Raw genomic sequence first — 19,319 nt, 5'->3', positions numbered from 1 at the left:
ATTTCATATAAGTTGAGCACAACCATTGGAAATATGACATACTAGTTCCCAGATCATGATAGTCAAGTTAACAGAAGCACCATTTCACATAACTTGACACAGAAATATTATAGAAGTTGACAAAGAAATAGAACTAGAGCCCTCATACATCATAAGAGACTAAGAGTTAGAACTAGAAATCACATACATGAGTACAGACAGTCATTGATTTGAACTCACCAGTTTTGCAATGTGCATTTCATAGCTGCAAGATCCAGTTGTCAGGTTTAACTACGCTGCTGCTGCTACTGCTAGGTTCATTGATTCTAAATTAATTAAAAGATGAAGAACTGCTACTACCAGTAGGCTAACTGCTAGAGGAATCCCATAATTTTGCAAAGTGCAGTAAGAAATCATGGGCGATAGCCTACCTCCCTTCACCGAAGTTGCTTCCTCGCCTACAGCGTAATCCGCGAGAACTGCCGTCCGAGGCTGGGCTCCCGCCGGTGGCTCGTCGGCGGCGGCTTCCCGATGCGGCGTCGAATCCTAGACATCGCCAATGCCACCGTACGTCTGTGACGCGAGCGGGACAACACCGCCGGCGGCGGTTCACGAGGTGCGGAGGAGACCCTGCCGGAGCCAGACGGGAGCCCCTGGTGCGACCGCATCCACGCCAGGTGCCGCCGCTTCTGCGGCTGCACCACGTCGACCTCGCCGCGCGAACGTCGAGCCGGAGTCGAACCCGAGCCGCCGCCGCCACAAGCGCTCTTCCTTTTAGCGCCAGGCGAGGCGAGGAGGGGCGCGACGGTGCCCGCGCATCCACAGCTGCAGCTGCTCCCCTCCTGCTGGTGGCGAGCACCGGGTGCCGGGGGGCGCGACTTCACTATTTTACGAACGTTCAGTGGAATTGAAACTAACGGTCATTTTCCGACTGGCATTCTCTTACCCTTTTTGGAAAGTACACGTATTACTTTCTCTTTTTAGACAGAACAAGAAATTGTTTCTCTTTCTCTTTTGAGGCATTCGATTCTCTTTTCATTTTCTTTTGGTGGATCACCCGCCCTTTAATATTTTTTCATTTTTTAAGAAGCATGTGCTCATAACTTATAAAACATAATTAAAAAGCTTAACTTCCACGATAAACTTAACCGTACTAAATTAGCAGTGCTTTTAAACAACATAACTTCGAGGACTAACTTAACATTGCTAACTTAGTCGTTCTTCTGCATTCCCTTTTAGGTTTCAAGAGTCGTTTTTTCTCTTTTTAGAAAACTAAACATTTGGGACATGAGAAGAGGGTTTATAAAAGGGTGGGAGATGAAATAAAAGTAACTTTTACAACTTATACTACACAATAGATTCCATAAAATGATGATGCACCCTTGGAAAACCAAGATAAATAATTGATTTTTTAACTTGTGCAGTGATAACCTCAGCATCTGTTTCTTCAATTCGTAGATCTGTAAAATAATTAAATTGTAAAATTTAAAATAACAAATACAAAACACAAGTTAGATGTAATAGTAACTTAGACAAGTAAGTTAGCTAGCATGCAGCACATGAAAAACACAAGTTACTTACATGACTTTGTACACTAAATTAATCTAGTAAGTTAGGTAGCCTATACATAAAAAGAGGAATTAGATACATAACTCAATACAATAAACCTAATGAACTTATGTACAATAAGTTAGACATATAAATAAGATTTAAAACTGAGATCATTTGGAGACATGGGAATAGGGTTTTAAAACGGGTGGGAGAGCAAAATAAAAGTAACTTTTGTAACATATACTACACTATAAATTCCATAATATGATGCAAACTAGCAACCAGATAAATAATAACTTTCATAAATTCTGCAACTATGATAGTCTCTGCATCTCTGTAACTATGACATTGAGCATATATGTGTCTTCAATTGAAAGATCTACAAAATATTTTAATATTTAAAATAACAAATAAAAAAGTTCACAATAAGAAAAACATAAGTTAATAGGAAAAGTAAGATGACTATCTTACATACAGACAAAAACACAAGTTAAGTACATAACACTGGATAGTAAGTTAATCAAATGAGTTAGATAGCATAGATATAATAACACTAGATACATAACTCTGTATAATAACTGAACCAACTAAGTTAGATAATATACATATAAAAATATAAGTTAGATACATAACTTTGTAGAATAAGTTAATCAACTAAGTTAGTTAGTACACATGAAAACAAAAAATAGATAAAAATCTATATAGGACAAATGTATATAGCAAATTAATAAACACGTTTGAATGACAAATGTATAGAGCAAATTAAGAAGCACATTTGAATGAAGAATCTCATAAAAAATAGAAGAAACTATTTCCTATAGCAATGAATGTAATAAATTAAGTACAAAATCATACCTGTCATACCTTGTTGATGTAGAAATCGAATACCATGACAAGTTTGAGAAAGAGCAAAGATAAGGATTCTCGAACACAAAAATCATAGGTACAAAAAGTTAGATATAACAGTTGAGTGAAAAGCAAAAAAATATATTAAAAGTCTTATTAGAATGGATAAGTAAGTACCCATTTAAGACATAAAGGTTACAAACAAAACTTAAGCATGTAATTTAATAAACCAAGTTCATTAACGACTACAAGTTATATGAAAATATAATAAACCATACAACTTATGGACAAAAAGTTAGACAGTGAACAACTATAGATTTTATAAAAAAGTTAGACATAAAGTTATGTGCAAAAAGTTAGACATAAAAGTTTTATGCATAAATTATTTTATTAAACTTATGTTCATAAGTTATTCTGCGCAACTTAAGTAACACAATATAACTTTGGTACATAAGTTACACTACTTTATAAAAAAGTTATGTTTATGTACAAATTATACAAAATAAATATGTAACTTATATGTAGAACTCACTAGTAATATTGTGTTTATTTAAAATATGCACTACTGCAGATTAATGATACAACCTCTTGACTACTGCTCACATATTATAGTACAAATTGCATTAGTTAAATGATATCATGTACCATCCAATCTTGTGTTATCAGGCACTATCCATATGTTCAGTTTAGTCATTTCATATGATTATTTTGTTTTAGGAAAATAATACTTTTAATTATTTATAGAGATTAAGTGTTGATGGTATAAAGTATGACACTACAAGTATGAATTGAAATAGTCAAGTAAATTTCTCATTGAACAGGATGGGGAAGAAATTGATTGGAAGGAACATGTTATGATTAAAATATATAAAAATGTAAACCTCAAACATCCATAAATATAAGGTGGGAAATGGAAGTAGCTAAATACATAGAACTAAAACTATCCTAGTTCTGAGTCCAAAACAGTGACAGTTAATTAGAGAGAATATGCAGTCGAGCAAAATATAGTCTAACAAATGTCAATATCATCACAGGCACCAGATGCATGAATAAGCTAGAGGAAAAATGACTTCAGAAGAAGCAAACCACACACCATACTAGACATTTATATATTCCATGAAAATATAAAATCCTAAAGTCACTAGTAGACAATGGTGTCTTAATCAAACTATATGTCAACTTTGATAACATGAACACAAATGACCAGGTTTTAAGCAAAGCATAATTATCTAAAGACATACCAAATGATAACACATATGAGCAAGGGCAATCTTCCTCAAATTTAACTAGGTTTGCACATGGACCAATCTATGGATTCAGAGATGTACTAGACAAAGACATGAAAATTCTCTCAAAATTCGCAATTGATCCACTCACATCCATCTCAAGGAAGATTTGATAGAGTACATATGGCAGAAATTCAGTACACAACAACATGAACTAGATGAAGAGTAGAATCTCATCCATGTAATTTTAAGATCGTGTGTTTTCTTAAAATTATTTATAATCATATCTAAAATAAGACAATTATAATTTTATTTTATTGTTTATTCATACTTTGCAAAAAAAAGTACTATGCACAGATCGAAGGTGACAAACTCAAACTCGTTATACTAGTTAGGCAATAAACTCCAACTCTCAGCAGCAACTGCTTTTAATATGCACGGATCAGAGATAGAAAATGATTATACCTGCTGAAATGCAGAGGAACGGATTAGTGCCCCGTGAGTCCCGCGCCTTACTGTTTGTATACCCTGGTTCAGGAGTCTACACACGCTGAGGTCTGAAAGGTCCAAATGGCTAGAGGGGGGGGGGTGAATAGCCTATTTAAAATTTCTACAAACTTCAACTAGACAAGTTGATTAGTAAAACAAAAGGCGAAGCTATTCTAGCACTAGCACTACTAATCTATGCAAGCCACCTACACAAGTCTAGCAAGAAAGCTAAACACTAGTTACAACAAGAAAGCACAACTAGAAGCTTGCTACACTCCTAAACAAGATAGTTAAGCTAAACAAGCTACACAACTAGCAAGGTATGCACAAAGGTAAAGGAGAGAGGAGTGATTGTTATACCAACGTTGTAGAGTAGAAATATATCCAATCAATCACGTACACAATCACAAGAGAGACCTCGGCAAGAGATGACACAAGATTTTTTACCGAGGTTCACTTGCTTCCCGGCAAGCTACTCCTCGTTGTGGCGATACACCCACTTGATGGATCACGAGCTGATTGGCAATTCAAAGCCAAACCCTCAGCGGGTGCCGCACATCCACTCACAAGATGGGGATCCTCCAAGCCACGAGCAATCCACTAGAGTAGCCAATTGCGATCTCCCGCGGGGAAGGCTCAAGAACCCCTCACAAATCAATTGGTGAGGCTCGAAACAATCTCCAATCACGAGCTCAACACCACCGCTGCTCCAAGCCGTCTAGAGCGTCGGGAAACACCCAAGAGTAATAAGAAATCCACAACAAACTCAAGAATCAAGTGCCACTAAATGCAACTCTCAAAGCAATGCACTTGAATCTCACTCAATCTCACTAGGATGAGCAATCAAGCAAGGAGATGAGTGGAGGGAGTGTTCTCTAGCTCAATGTATGTCTCAAGTAATCAAATGTGCAAGAGAGAACCTCCCAAAGCCGGCCACCAACTATTTATAAGCCCCTCAAAGAAACTAGCCGTTGGCTGTTTTCACTGGGCTAAAAACGGGGGCACCGGACGCTACTAAGTGAGCACCGGACGCTCGACCCCCAGCGTCCGGTGTACTGGAGTTGGCCACGTGTCCTTCTTGAATCTCGTGTGTCAGATCCTAACGGTCACCTGCGGATCACCGGACGCTCTGCAGGTCTACACCGGTGAAGGGTCGAGATGGCGGACTAGAGGGGGGGTGAATAGTCCTTTCTAAAAGTTATTACGCCGGCTAACCGAAAACAAATGCGGAATTAAAACTATCGGTCTAGCCAAGACTACACCCCTCTATCTAAGTTCTCTAGCACCTTCAAAAGATCCTAAACAAGCAAGCAAGGTGCTACCTTAGCAAGAGCTCACCTAACCAATTCTAGGAGCAAGGTCACACAAACCTATGCAACTAGTACTTTGCAAACCGGGGAGCTCCTACACAAACTAGTGAGGCAAAGCGCACAAAGCCTAAGCTCACTAGCAAGCTCAATAACAAGGCAACTAATGCCAAATTAGAGAGCGCAACTTACTTAGCTACACAAACTAAGCAAGGTGACTAACAAGGTTACACAAACCAAATTAGTCACGCAAGGGAACTACTTCTAGCTACACAAGCAAGAAGGCAACTAGCAAGCTACACAAGCTAACTAATTACAAGAGCAACTACACAAGCACAAATGTAGAAATGTAAAAACAAGCTTGTGTTAGGGACTTGCAAACCAACGGGAAGAACAATGTTGACACGATGATTTTCTTCCGAGGTTCACTTGGTTGCCACCAAGCTATGTCCCCATTGTGTCGACCAACACTTGGTGGTTCGGCGGCTAAGAGGTGTTACACGAACCTCGTACCCACTAGGACACCGCAAGAACCTACCCACAAGTGAGGTAGCTCAATGAGACGCACGATCCAATAGAGTTGCTCTTCGCGATCCCCGCGGGGTGAGCACCGTACCCCTCACAATCTCTTCTCCGGAGCACCGCACAATCTCCTTGCGTGCTTCGACGGAGTCATAAGCCACCAAGCCGTCTAGGAGGTGGCAACCTCCAAGAGTAACAAGCACCACCGGCTTGCAACACGAACACCTAGTGCCACTCGATGCAATCTCTCAATGCAACGCACTAGAATCGCTCACTCACACAATCGGATGAACACTATCAAGCATATGTGAGTTAGAGGCTTCACTAGCACTCCCCAAGCATGGACACTAAGTCCCAAGGGTGCTCAGCACCAGCCAAGGCCGACCACCATTTCTATTTATAGCCCCAAGGGCTAAACTAGCCGTTGCCCCTTCACTGGGCAAAACACGTGGGCACCGGACGCTCACAGGGAGCCACCGGACGCTCAACCCCCAGCGTCCGGTGCTCGGGCGTCAGCCACGTGTCACTAGCCGTTTGAAAACGACCGTTGCCACCAATGGCTACTGCGCACGCGCGCCTGCACAGCACCACCGGACGCTCTACTGCGTCACACCGGACGCGTCCGGTGCTCACCGGACTCGTGCGTAGAGAGCTCCGCAAACTCGCACGGTCACCGGACGCAAGCCACCGGACGCACCCTGAGCGTCCGGTGCTCTCCAGTCAGAAACACTCACTGACGTCACGCACCACCGGACGCTCGAACAGCAACCGCCCAGCGTCCGGTGCCAACGTCCAGTGCGCTCTGCTCACTGAGTCAAAGACACCACACCGGACGCTCTGGACCAGCGTCCAGTGCTTGCCAACACCAGCGTCCGGTGAGTGTTTCTCAGAGAGAAACACTCCCGCAACTTCTCCTAATTTCCCACCGGCGCAATAGAAAATATGCACTTAATTTTCTCAAAAGCGCCTCTCAACCCTAGGAACTCCACCTCCTTTGAAAAAGTGCCAACACCACCAAGTGTAAACCACCATGTGCACGTGTGTTAGCATTTTCTCAAATATTTTTCCAAGGGAGTTAGCCTCTCAACTTGTCACGCCACTCGATCCTAACACGTATGCAAAGTTAGATCGCTCAAGTGGCACTAGATGACCGATATGCAAACAAGTTTGCCCCTCTTGATAGTACGGCCATCTATCCTAAATCCGGTCATAAACTTCTCTACACACCTATGACTGGTGAAATGGAAATGCCCTAAGTTATACCTTTGCCTTGCGCTTTCCATTTCATCTCCTCCAATGTTGATGCAACACATGCACCAACCAATCACCAAATGATATGATCCACTTCATATCATCACGTGACCGTATTGGTTCATCGATCTTGACCTCACTTGCTCTTCACCGTTGCCTCGGTCCATCGGCGCCAAGTCTTGCTCAAGCTACACCGTCACACGCGGTCCCTCGCTTCAAAGCCTCCGACTTGCCCTTCACTCTTGCAACCGGTCCATCGAGCCAAGCCTCATCTTGATCTTCTCCACCTTGGTCACATGACTCCATGTCATGTCTCATATGCAATGAGCTCCTCCATCATCATATCATCACCTGTGGACTAATCTCCTGTGTATCTCACATAAACACTATTAGTCCATCTAAGTTGTCACTCAATTACCAAAACCAAACAAGGACCTTTCAACCGGACGCGTCCGGTGCACACCAGACTCATGCGCAGAGAGTTCCGCAAACCTACGGGTCACCGGACGCTAAGCACCGGTAGCGTCCGGTGCTCACCGGACCCATGCGCAGAGAGGGTCGCAAAACGCCCGCACACCGGACGCTAACCACCGGACGCTCTCAGAGTGCGTCCGGTGCTCAACCCTAGCAGGGTCAAGCACACCGGACTCTGAGGCCAGCGTCCGGTGCCTCCGCACTCAGCGTCCGGTGAGTGTTTCTTAGTGAGAAAACACTCCCGTGACTTCTTCAAATTTCCATCGACGCAATAGAAAATGTGCACTTATTTTTCTCAAAAGCGCCGAAGTGCACCTCCCCTCTCAACCCTAGGAACTCCACCTCCTTTGTAAATGTGCTAACACCAACATGTGTCCACCACCAAAGTGCAAGTGAGTTAGCTTTTCACAAACATTTTCACCAAAGGAGTTAAGTCAACACTTTACTAGATCCTAATGCATCTGCTCAAGATATGGACCTAGTAGCACTTGATTCGAGAGATGACCGTGATTTCCCCTCTTGATAGTCGGCTATCTATCCTAAACTCGGTCAATCACTTCTCAACTCATTTTAGACCGGCAAAAGTAAAACTCTATGTTTATACCTTTGCCTTGATCACTTTGCTCCTCCTCTAACACCATGATCTTCGCTTCATGCTTCATCCCTTTGTGATCATGTGGCCACCTCTCCATGCCACCATGCACCTTCGTCACATGTGTTGATGTGCCTAACTCAAATCACTTAGACACAAGGCATTAGCAACTTGGTGTCATTAATTACCAAAACCAAACTTGGGCTTTCAAGGTCCCCGCCGGTGCCCAGCGAGATCTACAAGCTGGGCGTTCATGCGAGTGCTGCCTGACGGTGGCACGCGAGGTCACTGCACCAGGTGTTCGTGCAGCCGTGCAGGTGCCGGTAGTCTACGAGGACGCCAGGTCTCCGCGTCAGCTGTCCATGGGGCTCGCTAGGTCACCGCCATGGGTGTTCGTGCCCCTAGGAAGCACCCGATCTGAGTATGTTGCCGCCTAATCTGAGCATAGAAGTTGGAGATCTGAGGTGCGAGGGGAAGGCCATGGTCAGATTCAGTGCGAGGAAGGAGATCGGGGACGGAGAAGATGGTGGTTGAGATGGGGATGCCGATTTGAGGGAGGGAGGCGCAAAAGGCTGAATCGGCGGAGACAATGGGGTGGCGTGGGTGTGGGTTGCTTGTGCTTGGCAACAGACCGAAAGGGAAAGGGAATGGAATATAAAATAATCGCTAAAAAGGAAAGGAGATAAGCTGGCCTGATCGTTCGCTCGGAAAGGAAACGGTGAACAACCGTAGAAGTGGAATTGGGCAGGGGGGCGCCCGCCGTCGACGTCCATGTCCTCTTCCGTGGTGGCGGCCCGGGCGGCGTCGAGGCTGAGCACCCTGACGAACATGTCGAGGTCGCCTCCTGGCCCCAGTGAACCGCCGCAGTGGCTGCCGAATGGCTTCGAGCGGCGGCGGCGGCGGCGTGTGGTCTGGGAGGAATTGGACAGGGCTTGGCTGGCGGTCTCTATTTATATGGTTGTTCCACATTACGAAAATGTCCTCAGGGTTTCCACTGCGGGAGGCAGTAGATTTTTGGCGGGTAGGGCAACAAGGAAATTTCACAGGAAGTGAAATTTTTAGATAGGGTGCCAAATCGGCCTGGACAGGTTTGGGTCGATCCATTTTTGGTTTTTTTGATTGAAATCAGCCTTTTTTCTTTACATATTAAAATGGCACTTGTTATTATGTATTAGATTTAGTTAACTTTATTTGCTACCTATTTTCTTTGTTCTGATTAACTAGGCAGCGGCGGTCGCAAATGCTGTTGGCGTGAGTGTCCCGTGAATCCTGAACGAACAAGTCAAAATCATCCTTAATTTGAAAACACTAAACTTTAATACAAATAAAATAATATATCACAAATGTTTGAAAAGTATATGATAGCCCAGTGGTTAGCCGTAACCTATGCAATCCAGAGGTCCTAGGGTCGATTCCTCTACCCTCCATTTTTTTGCCAATTAAACTCACCGATAGGTCAATTAAACTCACTGACAGGCGGGCCATGTCCATGTCAGCGCACGCTGGAGAAAAGTTGGATGATTCATCCATGACGAAACTAAATCATCCGTCATCGATAAATCACTGAGTAGCCCAAAATGATTCGTGACGGTCGACTGGCATACATGTAATACCCCAATGGTAACCAATGCAAGTCTATGATGGTTTCTCTAAACGTCACCGGTAACCCGTCATGGAAAGACCCATTCCTTGTAGTGAGATGATTTTTGACATGTACTATATTCATCAATCACTTTGTTGTCTATAATATAAACATGGAGAATTCAAGTTTTGGGCTGGCGTGATGAATAGTAAGGATGATGACATGTCTTTCAATGGGGCTAGCTATGGCTGGCCATGGCATGCCGCATGTGTGCCCATGAAGAAGAAGGATGGATAAATCGAAGAAAATATAGGGTTGTAGATGAGAAAGGGGTAAGAAACGATCGAAGCATGAAAGGCTCAGTTGTCTTAGAAATAGTCTGAGGTTTCCAATACAAAATCATATAGGAGCTTAGGATAGAAAACACTTGGAGTCGGAGAGTACTGTAGTAGCTACCTACAACAGCCGCTTTTTGAGCTCAAGTGGACGGGGCAAAGGTTCCTACTTGTCAACTTCGTAAACATATTGTTTAGCAAGTGAATTACAACACTCGGCTGCTAACTTCCAACTAATTTATACAAAGTTCCCATATGCTTCTAGCAAGTAAAGATCAAACATGAGACATAATTTTTTATGTGAAAACCCTTTGTGGAGAGAAACCACGGGCGCCAACCGTCGATCTTCACTATATGACTAGATCTTACCAAACGCGGTGAATGCAATGACTCGTCTCCACTCTTCCTATGTGGCTTACAAGATGTACAAATGGACTGCAATCTAATATAGAAACAAATCCGCTAATTAATATAGCCGGAACTACAGTGCAGTTATCCCAGTAAGTTAGAATTCAGATCTTACTCCAACACATGAATCTATGAGTACATTTATGAGAATGTAGTAAAATATCAGTGGTTGGACGAACACAAAAAATTATACAGAAATGATCAGCGAAGAAGATCCTACCCGTAAAATGTCACACCTGCTAGTAGCGTCATCACTGATTGTATTTGACGTGCACTTTTCGCACGACAAGTACACAAGTCAAAGGTCCGGCCGTAGTCTGAACTTCACCTGTGGTTGGAGCCGAAATACGGCCGGTTACAACGAACCTGCGTGAGGACAGGAGAAATCATGGGCGCATGGCTGCGGGCCTGCGGCACGCACGCTGCCAATGCCTGGATGACGGAAAGGGTGACGCGATGAGGCACGGGAACAATCTAGACAATCATAAACAAACGGCTGGCGGGCAGCAACGCCAATAAGCATCAGACCACCACCAGCACACGCGCCTGGAGCGCCCACACCAACACCTATATAAATACAGCGACACCCCTGGGCCAAAGGGAAAAGCACAGCGAGAAACAACGCAAGCGAAAGCAGAGCAGAAGGAAAGCGAGAAGCCAGAGCAGCGAGCGAAGCAGCAAGCAAGCTAGAGCAGAGAGCTAGCAAGCACGCCGGCGAGCGAGAGCGAGAGAGACCAGGCAGGCAAGATGGTGCAGCAACAAGCAGCGAAGGAGGTGATCCCGCTGCTGACGCCGTACAAGATGGGCCAGTTCCAGCTCTCCCACCGGGTGGTGCTCGCGCCGCTGACGAGGTGCCGCTCCTACGGCAACGTGCCGCAGCCGCACGCCGCCGTCTACTACTCGCAGCGCGCCACCAAGGGTGGCCTCCTCATCGCGGAGGCCACGGGGGTGTCGCCCACCGCGCAGGGGTACCCGGAGGCTCCTGGCATCTGGACGCAGGAGCAGGTCGAGGCGTGGAAGCCCATCGTCGACGCCGTCCACCGTAAGGGTGGCATCTTCTTCTGCCAGATTTGGCATGTCGGCAGGGTCTCCACCTATGGTATATATCTTCGTCAGTTCTGATTGTACTATTATTTGATGAGGAGTTGTTGTGTGGTTGGTTACTGATTTTTCCTTTGATCCAATTGGCAGAGTTTCAGCCGGACGGGCAGGCACCGATCTCGAGCACGGACAAGCAAATTACCGCGGCCGAAATTTCCCCGAGCGGCGAGTCCGGAATGGTGTATTCGAAGCCGCGCCGGTTGCAAACCGAGGAGATCCCCGGGATCGTCGATGATTTCAGGCGTGCCGCGCGGAACGCAATTGAAGCCGGCTTCGATGGTGTCGAGATCCACGGCGCGCACGGATACCTCCTCGAGCAATTCATGAAGGACAGCTCTAACGACCGCACCGACGAGTACGGCGGCGGCAGCCTGGAGAACCGGTGCCGCTTCGCCGTGGAGGTCGTCGACGCCATTGTCGGCGAGGTCGGCGCGCACCGCGTGGGCATCAGGCTGTCGCCCTTTGCCGACTACTTTGATTGTGTGGATTCCGACCCGGTGGCGCTTGGCCACTACATGATCCAGCAACTGAATAAGCACGAGGGTTTCCTCTACTGCCACATGGTGGAACCTCGAATGGCGATTGTCGACGGCCGCAGGCAGATCCCTCACAGGCTCTTGCCGTTCCGGAAGGCGTTTCACGGCACATTCATCGCCGCCGGCGGGTATGATCGGGAGGAAGGCAACAAGGTAGTGGCAGAAGGCTATGCTGACCTTGTCGCATATGGAAGGCTCTTCTTGGCTAACCCGGACCTGCCTAAGAGGTTCGAGCTGAATGCGCCACTGAACAAGTACGACCGTTCTACGTTCTACACGCAAGATCCCGTTGTTGGCTACACGGATTACCCTTTCCTTGAAGACAATTGCGATAATGATGAGTCAAGTAATCAAGCTTAATCATGCAAATCGTTTGGTTCATCAAGTAGGAGTATTTATATCATTATTTCCACCATCCTTTATTGACATTGTGGCAGATTCATTACATCGTGTGGTTTCATTCTGTATTAAGTGTGAGGTGAAATAAATGTACTTGATGAAATTATTAGTCTTGGTTTCAATTTGTTGAAGAAATCTCAGAGACTCATGAGTCCTAAAGACAGTCCCAATGGAAAAAACTAGTCACGATTTCCATAACAGCCACATCAGAAAGAAACCAGTTATAGAAATCATATCACGCAATGCAAGTTTCTATCCCTAATAGTCCATCGCCATGCTCCTGAGCCGCAGCACATTTGCTCGCTAGGAGCCAAGCGAGCCTGCACGAACGATCAGAGAGTAGCGTCTTCCTCCTCGGTTGGCCTCCACCTTGCCATGGGAGGCCGCAGCAAAAACGAACGGCGAGTGGCTTGGGCAGCGGCGACCGCGACCTCGCCATGGAGCGCGCCGTCGAGGCAAGGGACTAGGCGACCGTGATCTCGCCACAGAGAGCACCATCGCGACCTGCACCTCGCCATGATGGCCGCGTCCACGAACAGCGTCGTCGAGCGTCGAGGCAACGGGCCAGGCGACCACGACCTCATCACGCAGAGCGCCGTCGTGACCTGCACCTCGCCATGGATGGCTGCGTGTCCTATGGCCAGCGTCCACCTCGCCATGGAGAGCGCCGTCAAGGCAGAGGCCAGGCCATCGGCGGCGCGGCGGTTGGCACAACGGTGACGCGGCCAGCACAACAGCGCGGCCAGCGCGGCGTATGCGAACATGAGTGGCGTCGGTGATAGCAGTGCGGCCTGCGGATGACGCGAGCGACCTGTAGACGGTGGCGTGGCTTGAGCGACGGCGGCGCGACAGCGAGTGCAGAGGAGGAAGTCTTGTCGTGGGCCCCATCGATAGAAATCACTCGTTTCCTCCCAATGGCAAACTAGCGGTTTTGATATGACCACGCCAGTAAGCAAGATGTCACAAGCTCCAAGTCAAGCTACAACTACTCAAGTTTTACCTACACCGACACCAGCCCAAGTCATCGATGGACCGGTTACACATAGTCCTGCAAAGAAGCTACAACAAGAGGTCCACGTGCTACTTTGTGAGGTTCAGTTTAACATTAATGAGAATTATATACTACCTAAGTGTTCTACCTTGATTGTACTCATATATATAGAAGAAGAGAAGGATGAATCTGACCCTAAAAAACGGACCAGTGCAAGTCCTAGAAGACACTACAAAACGTACCAAAGAATAAAAAATGGACCAGTGGAAGTCAAGAACGGACCAGTGCAAATAAATCTTCGTAACCTTTTACTCACAAAAGCTATGAAGGCCCATGAGGACTTGTTGGAAATCTTGTCGAGTCTGCTTTCCAATGCCTCAAGTCTCATCTCATTTGGACGTTGCAATCAAGAGTTATGCTTGGATTAGTCAAGACTGCTCAGAAGGTCAACACTCTATCGTGATAGAATGTTGGTACAACTTGACGTGCAAAACTGTACCAATCTACAACGTTTCATGGTGCATGGCATACATTGCTGGAATGCTCTTGGAGTCTAGTTTCACACCCAAGAAACGGTTCGTCATTTGGACTTCCCAATAAAAATTTATGGTCAGTTTATTGGAAACTAATGTGGAGGCCAATAGTAACGCGAAGCCAGTTCGGGAATCCATTCCGAGGGCCCTTTCACATTGCCTTCCCTCACAAACTCTGTTTCGTTTTCATACCTATCTAGGAGGGTTGTTCCTAGTATAAATATCCCCTACCTCTAAGCTATTAGAAACCTTTGATCATTTGATAAACTACATGATATTACAGCCACGCTGCTGAGTGCCTTACTCAATCTTTGTTCTTCCTTGTTCTTCATGGACTTGTGAAGTGAATCCTCTGGGTTCCCCTACTTCGTGCTCTACGGCTTCCGTTCGGCTGCGCCGTATTGTGTGGATTAGTTCCGGATTGTGGTTCTGCGGTCGTTCGGAGATCGAGTCGAAGTCTTCGCGGTTTCGGTGCCTCTCTCCCCGTCGCTTGGTCGCATCCAACCTTTGTCTAAAACTAGTTACCCGCTGCTCGCAGCAAGTTATCCTTGTTCTTTTGATCTACTGTCGTGAAGATCGGGCCACCCTCGTGCCGATCCATATTGGTAACCTATCAGGTTTCTTCGTGCATTGGATGACGAGTAGACATGGTTTCTCATGTGAGAAACGATTTCTTCATATTTTCCTCTCTTTCTTCATTAATTAGATTGTCACGTCAGATTTTTGCTGAGTTGGTAAGATAATTAATAGAGATAGAAACTACTATTAATATAATAGCATTGAGACTGCCCAAATGTTACTGGTGCATGCTTTCATGGAAGCAAACCGCCGAGCACAAATTGATTAACACTAAAAAACTAGAGTCCATGGTTTCAACAAGCTCTACCATAAGTGGCTGACCAGGATATTTTGATTTAATAACTAATATATGCCGCTTTGTGAAAGAAAAATAATAATAATTTAGCAATTATGTTTATCACTAATCCTTAAATTCCGGTGGTGCTCATACTCCTTTAGTCCAAACACCAAAGCTTTCAAAATTGCCGTGTTTTAGATTCCCCTGCTATACACCTATTCCTTTTGTATTCTTTTTTTTTTCCCCTATCTCTCTATTTCACACTCCTCCGTTCCAAACAGGTCCTAAGCTTGGGATCGTAAGGTTTTGCTTGCATACTTAAGGCCATGTTCTTCAGTTTTGAGTAAAAGACTGCCTGCATTTTGTTAGCATCTAGCATTCTAATTTTGCTTGTGATTAATCTAAGGAACATCTAAACTGTGGAATAACTAGGTTTTCTAGTGCAGTAACCTAAATTGGACGAATGACATACATGTCGCTTGTTTTTAAGATGAAGCCTGACATTTTTGGCTTATTGGTATTATATAAGAATCTTTTTTTTGAATTAACAACATATCTAGTGATAGTAGTTTTCAGAAGTTCAGCCTCTACAATTTCAGAAGTTCAATCTTTGTAAAGTTCCCATGATCCTTGTGTCCCACAACTCCACAAGGATATCTGCAAGAACATTGTCCCCGTTTATTATATCATGTCTGTTTCATTCATTGCTTCTTTTATGGAGTCGTTGCCATCTATTGTGACATGTAGTGTACCGTAAAAATCTACTCGCCTAACATATGAACGCCCACACATATAATTCACAACATGGAAAAATTTAGGTACAATTTAATCTAGAAAATTAGTAAAATAATTTTAACAAGTATTTGAACATATAAAAAGAAATAAAAAGAATTGGAGTTGTAGCATTATGCCATTAGATAGGACTAGGGCCACAACATTGTTCCCACTGGTCGATAAGGGAGCTTACGGATATCATGGACCAATGCAGAATGAGTTCTACAGCGTAGTCAGAAAGTAGACTTGTACATGTAGGAGTACTGGAGTAGTCAAAGTAGATGTTCTCCTTTGTTGTGGATTTGATTGCCAGGAACAGGAGTGTGCCTACGCCGAGAGGAAGGATCGAGTGCAAAATTATTGGACAAGAAGTCCTTCACCTCATTAATCAAATTAAGGCACAACTCCAAAGATCAATACTCGCTGACGTACGAACACAAGATCACATCTTCTTCCCTACCATAGCAATAGTACACACATATGTCAGCCTACCATAGTCAGTTGCTAAATGGGACTAAAGCTCACCTTTTAGTCACTCTGGATCCATACACCCTGGCTAAGAAGGACTAAAAGGCCTCTCTTAATCTCTTTTATTAAATCAAATCAAACAAAGAGTGACTAAACTTTTGGAGCTGATTTAGGTGACTAAACTTTAAGAGGTGTGAACCAAACACGCCCTCATTAGTCACCCAAAACTATCTAGAACCTTTGGTGGGTAAGAGCTAAGACGAGCCCACCATCCCATTTTTATTCAACTAAATTGTTTATATGTTGCAATGTTGGCAATTTTAGTTCCTCCATTATTAATTTTTGAAAAGGCTGTGTGGGTGTATAAATGGTGATGTTGGAGACATCTTTCCCACACACAAAATGACTTAGACATGGTGATCCACTTTTTTCAATTTTATACAACTTAATGGCTATATTAGCAATTTGAATTGGTGGAGAAAAAGAGAATATTACCAGTTTGTGAGTAGGAGTGGTTCTGCATATGAGGGTCTATCTATCTTACAATATGCTGACAACAAATTATTATTTGTGGATCATGATCTTGAACATGCGAAATATATCAAACTTTTTGCTTTTGAATAACGGTAGTGCTAGCGCCTGGATGTCTGGACGTACGCTCGTGTCCAGACACCCATGGCTGCTCTCCGTTTCTCGCTCTTGCTCAATGTTGTGCATCCTGTCCATTCGGATTCCACGCTGCTCGAACAACTCGTCTCACCCATACCATGTGCTTGCATGCGAGACAGTCCGCATCCCTCCATTTCTCCAGCGAGCTTGAACTGCCACGGCGAGATAGAAGGAAGGGAAGGAAGGGGATGGAGAAGAGAGGAGAGGGTGAGGCATGCCATGCAAGGTAGGAGCCGAAGCCCAGCGACAGACTGTTGACCGCCAGCCACCGCAAGGTAGGAGCCGAAGCCCAGCGATAGATTGCTGACCGCCAGCCACGGATGTTACTGGTGCAATATCCAATCTAATTTTGAAACATTCAAAATGAAAAAAAGTTGATGAACGCACGTTGCAAGCATGTTTACGTGAATTTAATAAGCGTGCTATTCTACTGATACGTGATTGGACGAACTAAAAAAGTGCGCATAGGGATGATCGGCGAAGAAGATCCTACGTGTAAAATGTCACACGTCCTAGTCGCGTCATCTCTTATTTCAGATGACATGCACTTCTCGCACAGTCGCACGACAAGTCAAACAGCCCACACTTGTGCAGCCGAAACACGACCGGATACGACGAACCTGCGTGAGAAATGAGAATCAGGCCTGGGCGCGTACTTGTCCGCCGCTGCTGCCACAGACCTGAACGCCAAGCGGATGACGGAAAGGGTGACGCAACGCGTTGCAATGGGTGCACCGGGAACAATCTACAAAGTCAGAAACAAACGGCCGGCAGCTGGCATCAGCACGCCCTGGAGCGCCCCACTTCGACACGTATAAATATACAGCGACACCCCAGCCAGGAGACGCCGAAGAAGCAGAACAGAAGCACAGCGAGAAACAGAGAACGCCGGCGACCACCGAGAGCAAAACAAGCAGGCAAGATGGTGCAGCAACAAGCAGCGAAGGAGGTGATCCCGCTGCTGACGCCGTACAAGATGGGCCAGTTCCAGCTCTCCCACCGGGTGGTGCTCGCGCCGCTGACGAGGTGCCGCTCCTACGGCAACGTGCCGCAGCCGCACGCCGCCGTCTACTACTCGCAGCGCGCCACCAAGGGTGGCCTCCTCATCGCGGAGGCCACGGGGGTGTCGCCCACCGCGCAGGGGTACCCGGAGGCTCCTGGCATCTGGACGCAGGAGCAGGTCGAGGCGTGGAAGCCCATCGTCGACGCCGTCCACCGTAAGGGTGGCATCTTCTTCTGCCAGATTTGGCATGTCGGCAGGGTCTCCACCTATGGTATATATCTTCGTCAGTTCTGATTGTACTATTATTTGATGAGGAGTTGTTGTGTGGTTGGTTACTGGTTTTTCCTTTGATCCAATTGGCAGAGTTTCAGCCGGACGGGCAGGCACCGATCTCGAGCACGGACAAGCAAATTACCCCGGCCGAAATTTCCCCGAGCGGCGAGCCCGTAATGGTGTATTCGAAGCCGCGCCGGTTGCGGACCGAGGAGATCCCCGGGATTGTCGACGATTTCAGGCGAGCCGCACGGAACGCAATTGAAGCCGGCTTCGATGGCGTTGAGATCCACGGCGCGCACGGGTTCATCCTCGAGCAGTTCATGAAGGACAGCTCTAACGACCGCACAGACGAGTACGGCGGCGGCAGCCTGGAGAACCGGTGCCGCTTCGCCGTGGAGGTCGTCGACGCCATTGTCGGCGAGGTGGGCGCGCACCGCGTGGGCATCAGGCTGTCGCCCTTTGCCGACTACTTTGATTGTGTGGATTCCGATCCGGTGGCGCTTGGCCACTACATGATCCAGCAACTGAATAAGCACGAGGGTTTCCTCTACTGCCACATGGTGGAACCTCGAATGGCGATGGTCGACGGCCGCAGGCAGATTCCTCACAGGCTCTTGCCGTTCCGGAAGGCGTTTCACGGCACATTTATCGCCGCCGGCGGGTATGATCGGGAGGAAGGCAACAAGGTAGTGGCAGAAGGCTATGCTGACCTTGTTGCATATGGAAGGCTCTTCTTGGCTAACCCGGACCTGCCTAAGAGGTTTGAGCTGAATGCGCCACTGAACAAGTACGACCGTTCTACGTTCTACACACAAGATCCCGTTGTTGGCTACACGGATTATCCTTTCCTCGAAGACGGTAGCAATAATGATGACTCAACTACTCAAGCTTAATCATGCAGATATCTGATCACAACTAATAATGTGGATGGTTCATCAAGTATGAGTTCATTATTATTTCCGTCCTTCTTTATTGACATTGTGGCAGGTTCATTACATCATGTTGTCTATAAGGAGAAATAAATGCACTTGCTGAAATTACTATTAGAACAAGTAACTACTGTTTCTAGAGAATTGTTGTCACGTGTACCTTTTCAAATTTCCTTCTTTGGCAGACTACAATGGTCAATGGAATCCTCGTGTTGCTTTTCA

The 19,319-nt window shown here is 45.9% G+C and overlaps 3 protein-coding genes across 3 annotated transcripts; 2 read left to right on the top strand and 1 right to left on the bottom strand.

The window, feature by feature from the left end:
* Window positions 438–9,728, bottom strand: LOC110431070. The gene is made up of 3 exons (XM_021449762.1): window positions 9,687–9,728; window positions 8,995–9,148; window positions 438–850 (listed from the first exon to the last, which is right to left on the bottom strand). The coding sequence occupies exons 1-3, from the start codon at window positions 9,726–9,728 to the stop codon at window positions 438–440; spliced, it is 609 nt and encodes a 202-aa protein (XP_021305437.1).
* On the top strand, window positions 11,146–12,733 carry LOC8070776 (12-oxophytodienoate reductase 1). Its single transcript, XM_002438008.2, has 2 exons — window positions 11,146–11,661; window positions 11,754–12,733. Exons 1-2 carry the CDS (start codon window positions 11,310–11,312, stop codon window positions 12,557–12,559), a joined length of 1,158 nt encoding a protein of 385 aa, XP_002438053.2. The 5' UTR covers window positions 11,146–11,309; the 3' UTR covers window positions 12,560–12,733.
* On the top strand, window positions 17,706–19,319 carry LOC8070775 (12-oxophytodienoate reductase 1). Its single transcript, XM_002438007.2, has 2 exons — window positions 17,706–18,163; window positions 18,256–19,319. Exons 1-2 carry the CDS (start codon window positions 17,812–17,814, stop codon window positions 19,059–19,061), a joined length of 1,158 nt encoding a protein of 385 aa, XP_002438052.1. The 5' UTR covers window positions 17,706–17,811; the 3' UTR covers window positions 19,062–19,319.

This window comes from Sorghum bicolor, chromosome 10, assembly GCF_000003195.3.
Source record: "Sorghum bicolor cultivar BTx623 chromosome 10, Sorghum_bicolor_NCBIv3, whole genome shotgun sequence".
NCBI lineage: Eukaryota > Viridiplantae > Streptophyta > Magnoliopsida > Poales > Poaceae > Sorghum > Sorghum bicolor.
This window is presented reverse-complemented; position numbering and strand designations above follow the sequence as displayed.